The sequence below is a fragment of the Aquarana catesbeiana genome, linkage group LG02 (genome assembly GCF_042186555.1).
Source record: "Aquarana catesbeiana isolate 2022-GZ linkage group LG02, ASM4218655v1, whole genome shotgun sequence".
NCBI classification, from domain to species: Eukaryota; Metazoa; Chordata; class Amphibia; order Anura; family Ranidae; genus Aquarana; species Aquarana catesbeiana.
Window position 1 is genome coordinate 511,972,010 of NC_133325.1, and position 18,047 is coordinate 511,990,056.

General features: G+C 40.0%; 1 protein-coding gene across 3 annotated transcripts in view; it reads right to left on the bottom strand.

Moving 5' to 3' along the window:
- Positions 1-829: 829 nt before the first annotated feature.
- The window catches only part of DYRK3 (dual specificity tyrosine phosphorylation regulated kinase 3), a 55,640-nt gene continuing 38,422 nt past the window's right edge, over positions 830-18,047 (bottom strand). Inside the window, exons 3-5 of one of the 3 annotated variants that reach the window (XM_073615772.1) lie at positions 15,803-17,261; positions 15,186-15,236; positions 830-13,422 (exon numbers count right to left, since the gene is read on the bottom strand). In XM_073615772.1, the coding sequence (XP_073471873.1) occupies positions 13,391-13,422; positions 15,186-15,236; positions 15,803-17,261 (1,542 nt within the window). In that variant the 3' untranslated portion in view covers positions 830-13,390. Of the gene's footprint in view, positions 17,262-18,047 lie in introns of all 3 variants that reach the window. The other 2 variants (XR_012241697.1, XM_073615771.1) reach the window with 2 other exon arrangements.

The window sequence follows — 18,047 nt, forward strand, 5'->3', positions numbered from 1 at the left end:
CAGAGTGGAGATTGGGAGGCAGGGCAGATCGTGTAAGAGAGAGGCACAGTACTGCTGCATGGAAAGTGGGAGCTGCCTGAGATAACTTTGCAGATGAACTAGCAGGTGATTGGTCGCTAGGACCGCTCTGTGTCGAAGCAACCAATCACCAGCTCAGTAGTATGCAAAATTAACTTCTGCAGCTCCCGCTGCCACCCACCATACAGCGATACTGTGCCTCTCTCTCACAAACTGTCCTGTCTCCCGATCTCTGCTGTGTGCACCTGTCAGGTACCGGAGTAAGGAGAGAAGCTCTACTTTGGGGAGGGGGTGTAAAGTGGCAAGCATGCAAGTGTGTGTGTGTGAAGGGTGCAAAAAGGACTACTGAGGGGTGATGTAAAGGGGCAGAGCACACTACTGTGGAGGGGGGGAGGGGATGGTGTGAAGGGGCACAAAGGACTGCTGGAAGAAGCGAGGTAAAGGGGCAGAGCAGACTACTGTATGTGGGGGAGGATGTGAAGGGGGCAGAAAGGGTTACGGGGGGGGGGGGGGGGTAGGCGATGTGAAGGGGCAGAGCATACTACCTGGGGGGGGGGGGTTGTAAAAGGGGCAGAAAGGACTGCTTGGGGGGTATTGTTAAAGGGGCAGACTGGTCTTTTTTTTGTTTGCCTTCTATTGGTTGAACTAGATGGACTTGTGTCTTTTTTGCAGCCAGACTAACTATGTAATATAAGAGTAGAGGGGGCTGTGATGTGAGGACCCGAGTGATTGGAAGAATATGCAATTCAGACCTCTGCATTTATTACCCCTGCTCTAGGGTATTATGGTTTACATAATAAACAAAACAGAACACATTTTAAAAATGTTTTATTTTATCATGGTCTCATAATACAAATGGCCCCTAATATACAAAGTTAGTATTAATTTACTATTGTAACAAAAATTTGCATATTTCAGTTATTATCTTAGGGACAGTGTTGACAGGCTTCTGTTGACTTCACAACTAACCATTTCCCTATAAAAGTCTATAGGAATGCAAAAGCAATGAATTCCAAATGTCAAAAGGCATGCTGCACTTGTCCATTAAAGCCCATTGACACTGGCCCTTTTTTTGGTAGAAACACGGCCCCTGGATCCAAAAGCCTACAAAATCCATACATTCTTTAAAAATGTCCAAAACCACAAAAACCATGCATATTTCAAAGTTCCACATATATACAATACACAGCTGACTATAAAGTACAACACAACAAAGTTTATAGCACAGGTTTTAAAAAAAACCTTACAGTCCAGAACAAAATTTACGATGGGCACACCTTTCTTGAGACACTAAAAACTGAGGTTTCAGGAATCAATGAACTTTGTGCTTTCAGACAGGCGGCTTGGGGGAGGGGCATAATTTTACCCTCCTCCAGCCACCCACCTGAACTATCCCAATACAGCCAGATGGGGTTGTACAAACTGTAGCACTCGCAATACTTGCTTCCCTCCATTTTTAACACAGGGGGCAAAGTATGATAGGAAACTCACCCATTGAGTTTAAATGGGGCTGCGCAACAGTGCGCATATGCATGCGATAGCAGTGTAGCATTATAAGGATAAACCAGGCAGTGAAAGGGCGTATAATGACTCTCTACTGCCCGTCAAATGAGAAGCCCTTAGGGCCAATTCACACTATGCGGTGACAGGCATTTTACAGCATGGTAAAACATTGTTTCTTGTGTGTCCTTGCAGTGACAGTTGTTTCCAATGTGTCCCATTAACACTGCAACGCAACCAAGCGTACAGGCCGAACTGCACTGCAAGGTCGGGCAGGGCATCGCCCTTCCCAACAATGCAGTGAAGTGTACATTCTGTACACTTCAAATAAAGCTTGTGTAAAAAAAAAAAAAAGGAAACCGTGTGATGTCACCACACTGCCCCCTAGTGCAGCCAGTAATGCAGAGCGGCCAGAGAGGTGAATCGCGCCTGACGCTCTGTGTTGCAGTGTGGATTCGCCCTTAGAGTTTCAGCATTGATTATGGAAACATCGAAACATTGCAACAATTAGATGTACATCAGCTGGAGGATAGCATTGCTGAAGCTTTATATTCTACACAGAGCACAATGGAAAACATTCTGAACCAATTTACACCAAAGGAAATGTAATCAAATATTTGAATATATATGTCACTTAAGGGCCATTTAGAATGTAAAAATGACCTAAACCACCAATGACACCACATAGCAGATACCTCCAGGAGTTACGCATTAGGAAAATTATACTATTCAGTATCCTAGATGGCCAGAATCCTAAATTGCTCCATTATCAAAATACTGACCCAGCTTCCCCAGTTAAGAGATTCTATGCATCCCCTTCCTATTTCCCAAGCCATTACGGTTATTGAGTGACGATAACCAAAATTTAGATTTAGAAGGTGGGACAGGATGGTGCCAGGCTCTTGATTAGGGAACTAGGTAAAAATCTGCATACTAGGAGCACCATAGGATTCATGGTATCGGGGGGGGGGGGGGGCAGAAAGGGACATTGACCTGACAAGCAGGTTCATGCTATGTGATTTTAGTAGCAATTAAGGTAATTTGTTTTCAAAATTTAGGTTTGCTTTAAACAACAGTTTTAGCATTATTTTGGGTTGGAAGTGAATGATTAAAATGTACAAAAAAAATACTTATTTGCTACATCACCATAATCTCCTATTTGAAAACCACATTTAAAAAAAAAAAAAAAAAAAAGGCAAGAAGCACATCCCCAGTTATCCTTCTCTATAAAATGTTTAAATGTGTCAAAAAAAGGAAAATACTGCATCACAGATTTTACTATGCCAATGTAGTGGAAAATAAGTTATTCATTTTTTTATTATTGCTTTTAATAGCATTAAAAGCAACAAAAACATAAATTTATTCTAACAGTCTCTTCAGAAGTATCAGACACAACATAGAATTTGCATAAGTGCCTGAATCTTTCCTAAGATTAGCCTTCTGTAATTTCCTGAACTCTCCTTTAATTGTTTATGGCACCCCCACATCTAAAAACATAGTTTTCAGGTCTGCAAAACGTTTTAAAGCCATAGCACCATGCAGTTTCATACAGCTGCCATGCAGGTCCGTTTTGGACAAAGGGTTGGGTACCTTTTCCCTGCGTTTCTCACAGGTACAGCAGTCCATTCAAATGAATGGGCTGTTGTGCCTGTGCAATTGCAGCAGGACCTGTAATAGTGTGAATCTACTGCAACAGGGAAGAACAAATGGTCAGTCATACAGTTTAGTGCGATCTCTAGCAGTGTAAATTTACTGCAAATCCTTATAGGTTTTTAGTTTCAATACATTCAGCACACACAGTAGGTTAGAAATGTCAACCCACCATAGTAATGACTTTGGTTATGCTATTCATTGGCCAAGGGGTAAGTCCAAAAGATGAAAGTGGTTATAAAGGCTCATTTTTACATGAAATACATCTATTACCTACATGAATCAATCATCCATCATTCTTTAAATTTAAAAAAAAAAAAAGGCCCATCATAATAATTTTAAAATAACAGGTAACTAACCAAAAATCACTTGCTCACCATTGCACCAAAAAACATAAAATAAACCAATAAATATATGTGTGTACATATATACACTGAAGAAATCAAAACTGCAGTTGCTTAAAATTAAGCTAAAACAGTGTGTAAATGGAAAATCAGTGAATGAAAGTCCATAAAATAGTCAAAGATGATTAAAAGGATGTCCAAAGAAGCGTGTCCAAAAAAGTGTAAGCGATCTTCTAAAGAGTGATAAAGTCTATACACCACACCATAAGTGTCACAAGTACCACTCCCCATCAGTATTGAGCTCACCAAAGAGTAGTTGACTCACACTCGCGTGTTTGGCAGCAGCGAGGTTACCTCTAAAGGATTAAATCCACAAATCCCTCCTCTCCACTGGGTGAAGACCGGTAGATGTACTCGCATGGGGGAAATTAAAGAAAGCTCCACTAGTGTGATAACGTCAAACACACTAATCCATTTATTTAATAAAATCTTCTTACATTGCACTTACAAAATACATGAATAAAATGAGCATAGAACATGTAAAACTAGAGCGCTAGAGCAGCCGATACGAAAATCCAGCCGGTAAGATCTCACCACACTGAAGATACAGGCTAGCGCGTCTCTCGCGATGTTGAAGCCTTCCTACTAGCTGTCGTACAGCCACGTCCTGACACGTTTCGTCATCTTGACTTCGTCCTGGGATTGGCTGTACGGCACGGCAACGTTCCAAATATAACGTAATGGATGCAAATGATTATCACTTACACGCCCATCTCCTAATCCATCACAGGTACTGAGTACCTTGGATAGAGCAGCCGCAAGAGCCATAATGCAAATTAAGCAAAGGCAATCGTGACACCATACCTAGATTTAGAGCAATCATAATACTCCTCCACAGACAGGAACCCTATCCCAGCCACAAATCCAAGTCTGAGGAAGATGATGACACATTCTAAGATAAAATTGGGTCTGGCAAACAATAAAATAAAAAATGAAAATGCATTATACTAGTAATCACAGATGAAACAATTCAAATTGAGTTCAATATTCAACCCATTGGGCGTTAAAGTATTTAATAAAAATATCCATTTTGTTTCTCTTTTTGACAGGTCCCTCACTAAATGAGACCCTCTCCAATTAGAGAAAACCCCATCAATACCAAAGAACTGCAGTAGCGACGGGTTTCTATCATGTACATTCCTAAAATGCAAGGAAATGCTGCGTTTTATAAAAGCCATTTCTGCAATTGGTGCTTGTTACACTTATGGTGTGGTGTATAGATTTAATCACTCTTTAGAAGATCACTTACACTTTTTTGAACATCCTTTTAATCATTGACTGTTTTACGGACTTTCATTCACTGATTTTCCATTTACACACGGTTTAGTTTTTGTATTTGTGTATGCGGTTAATTTTAGCGCTGCTGATCACTTTATTTTAGTTTTTCTGGTGATTTATTTATCATAATAATTGACCATTATTAGCTGCATTATATTCCCTCCTTGCTTTGCTGCATATACATTTCTATCTGGCAGAGGGCCCTCCTACGTTCATGTGGCCCAGCTTTCGTGACTACGTGTCCCATAATGCTGTGTGTTAACAGGCATGCACACCTCTTTACTTTAATACCAGCTGATTTGAGGAAGAGCAGACTTTTTGTTAGCAGCTGAAGAAAGAAAGCTTTCAGTTTCTCCTACCAGGCATTCCCATTCCCACCTCCCAGACCCAGAAATAGAACAAAGGCAGGGCTGGTGTAAGGAGCCTTGGAGCAGATGTCAATCACAAAGCATAGTAGGTGGGGATCCAGTGTCCTCTAATGCAGGAATGCCTTTGCGTATGGGCACAGGCAACGTTAGGGTGCCAATATTTAGTCCTAAGCCCAAGAGTGTGTATGCACAGGTGCCCCCATGGGATCAGTACTGTATAGGGGGCACAGATAAGAAGAGACTAGTGGAAGTGGCTCAAATTTAAAAAAAAAAATAAAAAGGAACATCTGTGAAACAGCAGGTTAGTCTTATTGCTTAGCGAGGCAACCCACTGTCTTGCACTGCATTGAGATGTTACAGAAGACATCTCATAAAGTTCATAAAAAAAACAAAAAAAACCCCATGTGATGCAGGGAGCTTAGCGCATCACCACACCGCTGAACAAGCCCTTCATGTTGCTGATAAGGAATATACATTTAAAATAAAACACAATAATACACTGTGTGAAAGCAAATTGAATGGAACAAACAATAGCATTAAGAGGATTAAAGTAAAGTGCTGAAAGTTATATTTAAATTTAAAAATGGTTAATAAAGAATGCACTAAAAATTATAAACTGTACAGTCTTTTCAGAGGTTTGATTCTTTTAGTGGTCATTGACACGAGCACTCTGTTCCATGCAGTGGTCCCAGCTCTACTTTTTTTCACCGTTGAGCTGCGTGCAGGCAGCCCATAGATACAATAGCTATATGAACTCACCCACACATTTGTTTGACAGACGTGCATGGCGGGTGCACAGACCTATAAGCACAGGCTCTGCGTCATGGATCGTGCACCCATTCCTGTATGCATAAAACTTTCTCTTTGTCACATCTTCACAGTCAGAACAAAAATTAACCTTTCCTTTATTATGTGTTGTTTCTATATTCTCAATGCCATTTTGTGTCCATAATGTATGTTTTCCCCCAGATAGAAGTATTTCTGGGGGGAAAAAAAATGTATTACAGAAAATACAGCGATTTTTGTTCTGTGCGCATGTTTCTCACAGCTGGACTGTGAACGTTTCATACATAGACCCCCATTGAAAAAACAGCCAGACTTCAGACATGCTACAAGAGCGACTGGAGATCACCATTATGGTTCCTTTACATTACAATAAAAAACACATTTATGCTTCCCTTAACAATCAGAGGCAAAAAGGAATGAACTGCACAGAAATTGGAGTGAAATAATTTGTGCACTGAAAAGATTTCTGGTTCACGTAGTGCAAGTATTGCAGCATGGTGCAAAAGTTTTGGCAGTGTTTGTATAGTAGTAAAGTGCAGCAATTCCCATAGTACATGTATTGTGATAGGGAGCACATTCTCAGAGTGAGGGGATGTGTTCCCGAGATATTTGTTGCAACACTTCCTACAAACTTCCAACTTTTGCTGCTGGTTCAGTCTAAGCAAGCAGCTAGGCAGGAAAAATACTGACTAGCGACACGTGAGTGCTGCACAAAACCTGCAAAAGGTGCAATGCTCTGGCTCCTGCAGACTTTTCACCCACTTCAGGTCCGTACCCAGGTATGGACCTTGACAGAGCTGAAGGAAATATCATGGGCTACAAGTACAGTGATGTCATTGAGACTACAGTCCCCTCTGCCATGGTGTTTTTCCATTCACTGTGTGAACAAATGACATGGCTGTGAGAGTGGATCCAAGCACAGCCATGACAAATTAAAATCTAGCAAGAGCGGATGTGGGAAAAAAGCCCTAGATTTTGTAAGGGTGGTGTTGGGTGAAGGTTGCCTAAAGGTGGGGACTGTGGATCATTTCTCTCTAGTGTAGATACGGGTGCAACAATGGGCAGAAAAAACTTTTTTGGTGGAGACTTCTGGATTAAAAGCAAAGAACTTCTTTCTAGCCCCAAGATGTCCTCAAGCTCACATCCAGCATCATTCATTCCATTTCCATAGAGCCCGGGCGCATAGACCCATCAAACCGGCAACTTGATAGTGAAAAGAGAATCAGCACAATGATGAGCTTATGGTTCTGCTTTATACTATCAACATGTTCCTTGTCAGCACATGAACCAGTTACCTGCTTGTGCTGCTTCTTTCCACAGTTTTAAGCCGTTTTAGTCCCAGAGCTGTTTGGCTGCTCTGCCGTGTTATTATTGACGTCAAAAATTCTGCTTTCGTTTTAGTCATAGTACTAAAATGCAATTTTAATATCGTATTTTAGTCATCTGAATTGTTTTAGTTGTATTTCACTTGATTAAAATCTACAGTACATTGTAGCTGACTAAAATTTCCTACATTTTAGTCAACTAAAATCTTAATGGGTTTAGTTAAAATTTTAATGCATTATTTAAGCATTTCTCTCGAATTTCCAAACTCATAAACTCCTGTAAAAATCTAACAATATATTAACTATTTATGGTATTAAGGTTTGAACATGCACTACAGACACAGATGAAGCCATTGTGATATACAACCAGTGTTAATTTTGATGTCAAATTAAAATTTAGTTTTAGTCATAGTTTTTTGGCTAAAATGCCATTTTAGTTTTAGTCATATTTTAGTCTTCTGAATTGTTTTCGTTTTAGTCGACTAAAGCAGTGTTTTGTCAACAAAATTAACACTGTTGCTCTGGTAAAGCAGCCTATCAGTAGGAGTTCTGAGTGGAACAATCTTACCAAACAGCAGCGCTACAGGTATAGCAAGAGGCCTTTTTAAATAAAAGGTATATATGCGGTTAAATTTGGGTATACATTTGTCATTAAAACACTGGCACAATTAGGACATTTAAATATATTTTAGATACAGATGTGACTGTGTCCCATCTGCATTACTAAAGATCATACAGGATTTCCTGTCTACTTTGTATGGCAGGAAGCCTTCTACAAAAAACTCGAAAAGCATCCAGTATGACAAAAGCTAAAAAATATCACTGCACCAAGAAGGCAGTAATGATGAGGTCTACTGTGCGCGGATGAATTCAAGGGTCAATGATAAGTTTCTGTGTCTAGTTTTGAGCAGTACGAACTGTGTGTTACGGCTGTACTATTCTGTTATGCTTTTACTATTACCCACATTTAAAAAAATAAAATAAATAGATAGAAACCCATAGCTGTTAAATCTATTAGGCGTGTTACTTATTGAAGCACCACTAAAAAATGAAATAAGGAACAAAAACATATATAACATATACTTTTTGCAATCTATATTTTACTATGCATTACACGTGTACTAAAAAAAAAAAAAAAAAAAAAAAAAAAAAAAAAAGTACAGTAATACATGAATCAAATATGCAAAAAGTTAGGATTTTATTGGGCAATACTTAAAACTTGAAAAGAACAAAAAGAACAAATAAACATGGGGCTCTCCCTCTAGCATTGGTCATTGTGTGCTTTTTTTCTTATTAAGTTTGCAGATACTAGCTATCCCAATTACCCATTAGGCAATGTTAGGAGACTGTGCGTGTAGTTCACTCTGCCCCAAATGGAGACCAGATAGCCATCCAGTATAAACAGAGCACCAGCTTTGTGTCACACACATAATACATTACAAGTATGCCAAATCGCTGCCAAGGGCTCATTCGCATGGGCGCAAAGGGATATATCTCTGCGCCAGTGAGAGATAGGCATTTGCATACAGCCGCCTGTACAAAGCATTGACAGGCTGGTAACAACATAGTTGCGCATTTATCAGTGTACAGAGATGAGCGATGCAGCCTTGTATGCAAACTGTCTGCATTCAGGGTGGCACATTCATTGCTGTTCTAAAGAAAATTCTCAGATGTGCAGTTATTAGCATACAGCCTTTCATTGATTTGTAGAGGCAACTGTACGCAAACACCATATACAGCATCCTACAAAAGTGAGTACATCCCTCACATTTTTGTAAAAATATTTGTATATCTTTTAATGTGACAACACTGAAGAAATGACACTTTACTACAAGGTAAAGTAGTGAGTTTACAGCTTGTAAAACAGTGTAAATTTGCTGTCCCCTTAAAATAACTCAACACACAGCCAATAATGTATAAACCGCTGGCAACAAAAGCGAGTACACCCCTAAGTGAAAATGTCACAATTGGGCCCAATTAGCCATTTTCCCTCCCCGGTTTCATGTCACTCGTTAGTGTTACAAGGTATCAGATGTGTTAAATTTGGCATTAATCGCTCTCACTCTCTTATACTGGTCACTGGAAGTTCAACATGGCAAAGAACTCTGAGGAGCTAAAAAAAAAAAACTGTTGCTCTACATAAATTTGGCCTAGGCTATAAAGAAGATTGCCAAGACCCTGAAACTGATCTGCAGCACGGTGGCCAAGACCATACAGCAATGTTCAAATCATTAGTAAGACCTCATCTGGAATATGCAGTTCAGTTTTGGACACCAGTTCTCAAAAAGGATATCAGGGAACTGGAGAAAGTGCAGAGAAGGGCAACCAAACTGATAAGAGGCATGGGGGAGCTCAGCTATGAGGAAAGATTAGAGGAACTGAATTTGTTCACTCTTGAGAAGAGGAGAATAAGGGGGGATATGATCAACATGTTTAAATATATAAGGGGTCCATATAGTGAACTTGGTGTTGAGTTATTCACTTTACGGTCAACACAGAGGACAAGGGGGCACTCTTTACGACTGGAGGAAAAGAGATTTCATCTCCAAATACGGAAAGGTTTCTTCACAGTAAGAGCTGTGAAAATGTGGAATAGACTCCCTCCAGAGGTGGTTCTGGCCAGCTCAGTAGATTGCTTTAAGAAAGGCCTGGATACTTTCCTAAATGTACATAATATAACTGGGTACTGACATTTATAGGTAAAGTTGATCCAGGGAAAATCCGATTGCCTCTCTGGGATCAGGAAGGAATTTTTTCCCCTGCTGTAGCAAATTGGAGCATGCTCTGCTGGGGTTTTTTGCCTTCCTCTGGATCAACTGTGGGTATAGTATTGGGTATATTGGATTGTACGTTTTTTTATTTTTTTTTTTATTTTTATGGTTGGACTGGATGGACTTGTGTCTTTTTTCAACCTGACTAACTATGTAACTATGTTTAACAGGACAGGTTCCACTCAGAACAGGCCTTGCCATGGTCAACCAAAGAAGTTGAGTGTACATGCTCGGCGTCATATCCAGAGGTTGTCTTTGGGAAATAAACGTACGAATGCTGCCAGCTTTGCTGCAGAGGTTGAAGGGGTGGGGGTCAGCTGGTCAGTGCTCAGACCATATGCCGCACACTGCATCAAATTGGTCTGCATGGTTGTCGTCCCAGAACAAAACCTCTTCTAAAGATGATGCACAAGAAAGCCCGCAAACAGTTTGCTGAAGACAAGCAGACTAAGGTCATGGATTACTGGAACCATGTCCTGTGGTCTGATGAGACCAAAACAAAAGTATTTGGTTCAGATGGTGTCAAGCGTGTGTGGTGGCAACCAGGCGAGGAGTACAAAGACAAGCGTGTCTTGCCTATAGTCAAGCATGGTGGTGATAGTGTCATGGTCTGGGGCTGCATGAGTGCTGTCGGCACTGGGGAGCTACAGTTCAATGAGGGAACCATGAATGCCAACATGTACTGTGACATACTAAAGCAGAGCACGATCCCCTCTCTTTGGAGACTGGGCCACAGAGCAGTATTCCAACATGATAATGACCTCAAATACACCTCCAAGATGATCACTGCCTTGCTAAAGAAGCTGAGGGTAAAGGTGATGGACTGGCCAAGCATGTCTCCAGACCTAAACCCTATTGATCATCAGTGGGGCATCCTCAAATGGAAGGTGGAGGAGCGTTAGGTCTCTAACATCCACTATCTCCGCGATGTCATCATGGAGCAGTGAAAGAGGACTCCAGTGGCAACCTTCGAAGCTCTGGTGAACTCCATGCCCAACAGGGTAAAGGCAGTGCTGGAAAATAATGGTGGCCACACAAAATATTGACACTTTGGACCCAATTTGGATATTTCCACTTAGGGGTGTATTCACTTTTGTTGCCAGTGGTTTAGACATTATTGGCTGTGTGTTGAGTTATTCTGAGGGCACAGCAAATTTACACTGTTATACAAGCTGTAACTCATTACTTTATATTGTAGCAAAGTGTCATTCCTTCAGTGTTGTCACATGAAAAGATATAATAAAATATTTACAAAAATGTGATGGGTGTACTCACTTTTGTGAGATACTGTAGCATACAAGTATTGCTGCCCACTGTAGTAGACTCCAGTGTGAAGTAAATGAACGACAGGCTTCAGCACAAATCCCTATACATCACCCACATTGAGCTTAACAGCAGAGCAAACACTGTCACTCCCAGGTACAGAGAATAGGTTTTTTTGTTTTTACAATGTATGGCTCTCTCTTCTTCTGTGGAAATGAGGCCTTAAATTGCTACTAAACCAATTTTTTAATTTTGTAAAGTGGTAGTAAAGTCAAAAGTTTAATATTACCCTATAGGTAAGCTTATAAAAAGTCTTACTTGTAGGTGCAAGTCAAACAGCTTGGACTTTTAGTAGATATGATGTTCTCTTTGAATGCACGAAACGTGCTGTGAATGCAGAGCGCGTCATGCTGCAGTCATGATTACAATGTGCATGTGATGGTGTGACGTCACCCTGGACCGGCCATTCAAATGTCTGGTGAGGGCAAACTCAGAAGGAAGACTGGGCAAAGATGGAAGCGGTGACAGCTCAAAACTGGAGGGTTCCACATGCATGCCAGCACATTATGGCATTGACCTGACCTGCAGGGGACCAATCTTTCTTTTTTTAAACCTTACTACTGCTTTAAACACAATTAGAAATTTACTAAAGACTCTTTATTTGCGCAAATGATTTGTGCAAAAAAAAAATCCCAAAAGTGTCAAGCTTCAAAATGTGTATGTAATTTTTCAACATTTTGTGTACTAAATCTCAAACTGTAAATTAACAACCTCAATTTAATCTAGAGCGAATTGTAAATGATGGTATAATTATTTGTCTCCCTCGCATGTGTGGAAATACCAAATATTTGTTGAAGAGTGTGTGAGCGTGTGTGGATAAAGTGACCAAGAAACCATTGAAGGAACATTTTATTTTTTCTGCTTACATATTTCTGTCTTTACCTGTGCTTAGATTGTTGTGCAATTTCATCAGATATATATCCATCTATCTATATATATTTTACAAGACAAAAGTTTTAGAACACCCCCATTGTTCCAGTTTTTATGGAAATTTACACAGAAATTCTAGAATTGTTTTCTTAACAATAATCTAAATGTTTGACTCAAAGTGGCCACCTATTGCAGATATGACAGCAAAACAAACTCCTGCTATTCTTTCTACAATGGAAATCAAATATTGTTCAGAATGTTCTTTCCCTACACTGTTGCAGAACTTCCCACAAATATGTTGCACTTGTAGGATTCTTTGCTTTTACCCTTCAGTTCAGTTCATCCCAAACCAGCTCAATGGGGTTTAAGCCTGGAGACTGCACTGGCCATTCCATGATTTGAAGCACACCATCTTGCACTTTACTTCTAAAAAGGTAGTTCCGACAGTCTGGATGTATGTTTTGGGTCATTATCTTGCTGTAAGATGAACCAATGACCAGCTAGGCATTTTGCAGAGGGTATTGCATGGTGCTGCAAAATGCTGTGGTATTAGTTTTGGTTCACGGTGCCGCCCACTGTGCAAGTCATTGATTCTGGATCCAGCAAAAGAGTCCGAGACCATCACACTTCCTCCTCTATGTTTCATAGTTGGTGTCACACACACACACACACACAAAAGAACCATCCTTTCACCTACTCAATGGTGTACAAAAACCCTGCCTGTTGAACAAAAGATATCAAATTGCATCTGTCCATGAGCCTTTCTGTCTTCAGTAGACCACTGGCGGTGCTTCATGGCCCAGGCAAGCCTCTTTTTCTTAGTTTGCCATCTTAGTAATGGTTTTCTTACAGCAACTTGACCGGTCAAACCTGCAGCTTGAAGTCTTCTCTTCACAGTTAAAACTGAGACTTGCTTACTTCGATCAGTGTTAAGCTGTGCTTGAAGATGTTCTGTAAGCTGCTTGTCACACAAGCTGTTGACTCTCAGAAACTTGTCTTCTGATTCTGTTGTGGCTTTGGAGGAAACTGACAGGAGGAGGTCTGGCAGACCCAGTTTCCATCCCAAGTGCCTTTTGATGGTGTAGGGGGAACTGTACTCAGTGACACCTTGACTTTCTTTGCAATTTCTCTAAAAAGGAAAGAACTACATGTTTAGGGTTATAATGGTCGGTCTGTCATCCTTTGTTAATTGCCTTTTTCTCATTTTGAGAGCAATATAATACTTGCTGCAGTACAATACTGTCCAAATATTGCCTAAGAACATGTAGTAACAGTCTGTTTCAACAGTGCTTTTAAGTAATTAACAAAGGTTTGGGACACACTGTAGGAATTGTTAGTATAAACTTTCAAGGCTTAATTTACTTACATTGCTGCAGAATTGTGAGTTGTTAACCCATTACTTCTACCCCGAAAAAGGCTTTTTTGTATAACTCTGAAACATACATTTTTCAGTTTTTGTTAACCTAATCTGGTAGTTTACTGCTTACCTTAGTTTGTACCATTTTAGGTTAGTCACAAGACTTGAACTGTTCAAATTTCAATAAAAACTGGAAAAATGGGGGCAAACACAATGCCCTTTATACGATCTGAGCTGGACCACCATGCTTGTGTTGCAGTATTAATCCCAAAGGCATATGATAGACAACTACTGACAGTATTCTTGGCATGTTAGTCATGTGATATAAAATATCAGCATGAACAAATTTATATTTGCTGCAGAATACACATTACACAGGGAATGAAGACTAGATATGAATCAGATGGTGGCATTAGCAGCTCTCATCTGGCAACAGTTATCTTCAGTTAAACTGCCAGCACTGGAATATCTGGTGCAGCTGTTGCATGGTAGCCAATCAGCTTCATACTTCAGCTTGTTCAATTAAACTTTGAGAAAAAAAAAACTGAAAGCTAATTGGCTACCATGCACAGCTGCTCCAGATATTGCATTCTCCACTTTTAGTAAATCAACCCCCGTGTCACAAATATGTATCAAACATCCCTTCAGGCTGCATTCACACCTGAGCGTTTCAAAGTCGCGCGATTTTGCAGCAATTTTGTACAGGTCACCAATGTAAAAAGCAGAAAAACGCCTGTAATCTGCCCCAATGAAGCTAATGTTCTTTTTTGAGCTTAAGGCGTTTTTCAGGTGTTTTGCTTCAGGTGACAAAAACGCTCAGATGTGAACAGGTGTCATTGAAACGAGTGGGATTTTGCCTGTTGGGCGTTTTATGAGCTGAAAACGCTCAGGTGTGAATGCAGCCTTAGGAGTGGATAATGAAAATGTTCAAAAGATGTAGGCAGATCTACAAATCTTGATCTTCAGCAGCCACACCACATTTTGTGATCGTATATAGAAAGCAAAATAAGAAAAATAGGATTATCACATACATGGAGTTGTTTACTCCTTGAAAATTGCGATTATTAGCAAATCAAGGACTTGATTACTACCAAATAAAGTTTAAAATGTCAAGCTTTGTCTAATAATGAACTTACTTTAAACCAACTTCTTTTTAGTATCAAAAGTAATTTCACCTGGCCCCATCACTTTGGCAAAGTGGACATATGACTTTGTCAAACAGGAAAATATGGGCACAATTGCAGGATTAGTAACCTGATGTTTTTTTAACAAGTGCAAGAAAGTATAAAGCCTAACATGACAATCTTTCTTCAATAACTGATCTACTTTTATTTAAAAATAAAAGCATTTTTATCTGGGCCCAGTCCATCACTGTGGCAAAGCAGACATATGACCTTGGCAAGCAGGAAAATATGGGCACAACTGCAGAATTAGTAACCTGAAATGTTTTCAACAAGTGTAAGAAAGCAAGTATAAAGTCTATGATGACCTTTGTTCAATAACCTATCTACTTTTACTATCAAAAGTAATTTTACCTGGCCCCATCACCCTGGTAATGTGGACATATGACCTTGTCAAGCAGGAACCTATGGGCACAATTGCAGAATTAGTAACCTGATGTTTTCACACAAGTGGAAGAAAGCAAGTATAAACTCTAAAATTACAACTTGTGTTCACTAACTGATCTACTTTTATTACCAAAAGTATTTTTACCTGGGCCCATTACCTGGTCAATGTGTAAAATTAGTAACCTGATATTTTTCAACAAGTAAAGTGCAAGAAAGCAAGTATAAAATGACTTCAAAGATCTTCAAGCCTAAGTTTACTCCTAACAAATGATTTGTGTACTTCTGCGTGACACGTACAGAATGTTTGTACCACATGTTGCTTGAAATGCTTAGCCCTTAAACATATTTGTTTCAACTGGTTTGCATATAGCTTTGTACTTCAAGAATTTCCTTTTTGTTTTCTTCTTTTAAACAATACATTTAAAAACAAATACAGTATTTTTTGTAAAAGGAGTAGCAAAATATTCTCATTGCTGTGAATAAAACCTGCTAGGGCTAGCTGACTAATTTGGGCAAGACAGTTCTAAGTGGTATGCTACCATCAGAGTTACTCATCAAATTGGCCCGTAACTTATTGGTCAGACCTGCAACAGGGGGTAGCTTAGAACTAATCCCTGGGAAAGAGCTGATGTGACTGGTAGCTTTATTTCCAGTGGAATGGTCTGTTCCTGGCTGCTTAGGCAATCGCTTGCATATCCACTGGTGCCTTAGCGCCTGAGTTGGGGTCATGCGTGCAGATGGATCCCAATTCAAACAACCTTTTAGGAAGTCGATGAAAACAGCATCTTCACAGCCCTTTAAAGCAGCCACCCAGTCCTTACTACCAGGAGCACCACGCATCTTGCCCCTTCGTGACCTGCTTCCATTTAGGACAACAGATCCATTAGGTAGTGTAGTGGTTGTGCAGTAGCGAGGATAGCCCTTTGAACTGACAAAGTTCTTTGATCTTTTTGCTTGATCTAAAAGCTTTGTAGGAGGAGTTCCCAGAAGTTCCATCATGCATGCTAACTGATCTCCTTCATCTTCTCCTGGAAATAGAGGGTAGCCAGTCAATAGCTCGACTAAAATGCAGCCAAAGCTCCACATGTCAATTGGCATTCCATAACGACTTCCCAAGATAACTTCAGGTGCACGATAGAAACGAGACTGTATATATGTGTAGACTCTCTGGTGCTCAAAGCAGCTGGATCCAAAGTCTATTACCTTAATTCCACTGCGTCCTTGTTGCTTTAGCAATATATTTTCTGGTTTAAGGTCACAGTGGATAATGTTATGCCTGTGTAGTGCTTCCAAGCATTGTAGGATTGAATGAGCAAACTTACGGACTAGCTGCAAACTGAAACCTTGGAATTTGTTTCTCTTAATTAGTTCGTACAAATTTATGCTCAGCAACTCAAAAGTCATGCATATGTGATTACGGAACGTAAAACTCTCAAGCATATGGATAACATTCATGCTCCCAGTTTTATCTTGCTTTTTCAGATGTTCCAGGATGCGGATTTCTTCTGCTGCCTGGCGATGGAATCTCTTTTCATTACGAACAATCTTCAGTGCAAAATGTTGATGAAGTTTGTGGTCATAAACTTTTGCCACCTGGCCAAAACTACCTTTTCCAATTACTTTTATCACTTCATAGCGGTAAGCAAGGTGATCATGAGGGACTAACATATATCCTCCTTGGTCATCATCATACCCTCCATTATTTGAACCCCCAACAATGCCTTGTCTCTTTTTTGCATTTGGACCCACAAAGTAAATCTCATGAAAATTGCTTATCTCTTGCAGTTCGTAAGATGTCAGTTGAGGTTTGTGTAGCTTCAGCACTTGGTCAGGGGTTAGATAGGTGGCCTTTCCAGACTTGACAGATCCATCACTAGATTTCGAGTTTCCTGAGCTGTCCGAACTCTTCTCTTTGGTCAGTACTGGCAATACCCTGTCATTCCCAGGGATTTTGGCACCAACCCTAAGGTTTCCAGAGTTCTCAAATAATTGCTGGACTTTTACCTGTTGGTGATCCTTCATTGTGAATTTATTTCCACTTATCTATAAAAACAAACAAAAAGAGAACAAACTTGGTAAACTGCATGAAAGCATCTGTTACCCCAACACTTCATATTGATATGTGCCTGCTGTACCATGTACTTGTATGAGAAGGTATCCTGTTCCCTTTATATTGCTTCTGTTATGTTAAATCCCTGGTGTTCCTGCCAGTCCCCATGCTTTCCTATTAAAAACTGACCACACTAGTCTGGAGAGCACACCATGGTCAGTTCTCTAGCTATGCTGGGAACTAAGTGTACTCCCCTCCAATCAGACTTGTCCTGACTTGCCCCTGCGTAGTGTGCTGCTGCTTCTCCCCCCACAGCTTTTATGCAGCTGAGAACAGAGAAAATGTGATCACAAAAAAAAAAAAAAAAAAAAAAAAGTATTCATAAATGTATTTTAATACAAAAAATGTTTTTGTCTTTCACTTCTATTTTAAACCGAATTTGTTATTTTACAAGGTGATTGTTTAAAATCACTTCAAACAGAGTTTACCCTTTCCATCGGCAATTGGTTTATGTACTGTACATTGCCCAGTACAATGCCTCTTACCGGACATACATTTATAAACACCTTCTATTTTGAGAGCAAGCAGTCAAAAGCGTGGTTGCTCGCCATCAACTGCAGCTGTCACTGACAGAAGGGGTCCCTGCTGTTAATTAGAAACTGACACATGCTGCCACTACTAAAATTGAACTGACCATTACTGCAATAATGACCTTGTATATAAGCTCATTAGTGAATGCCTTCTGAGCCTTAGGTTACAAAAAAGCAGTTTTTCAAGAC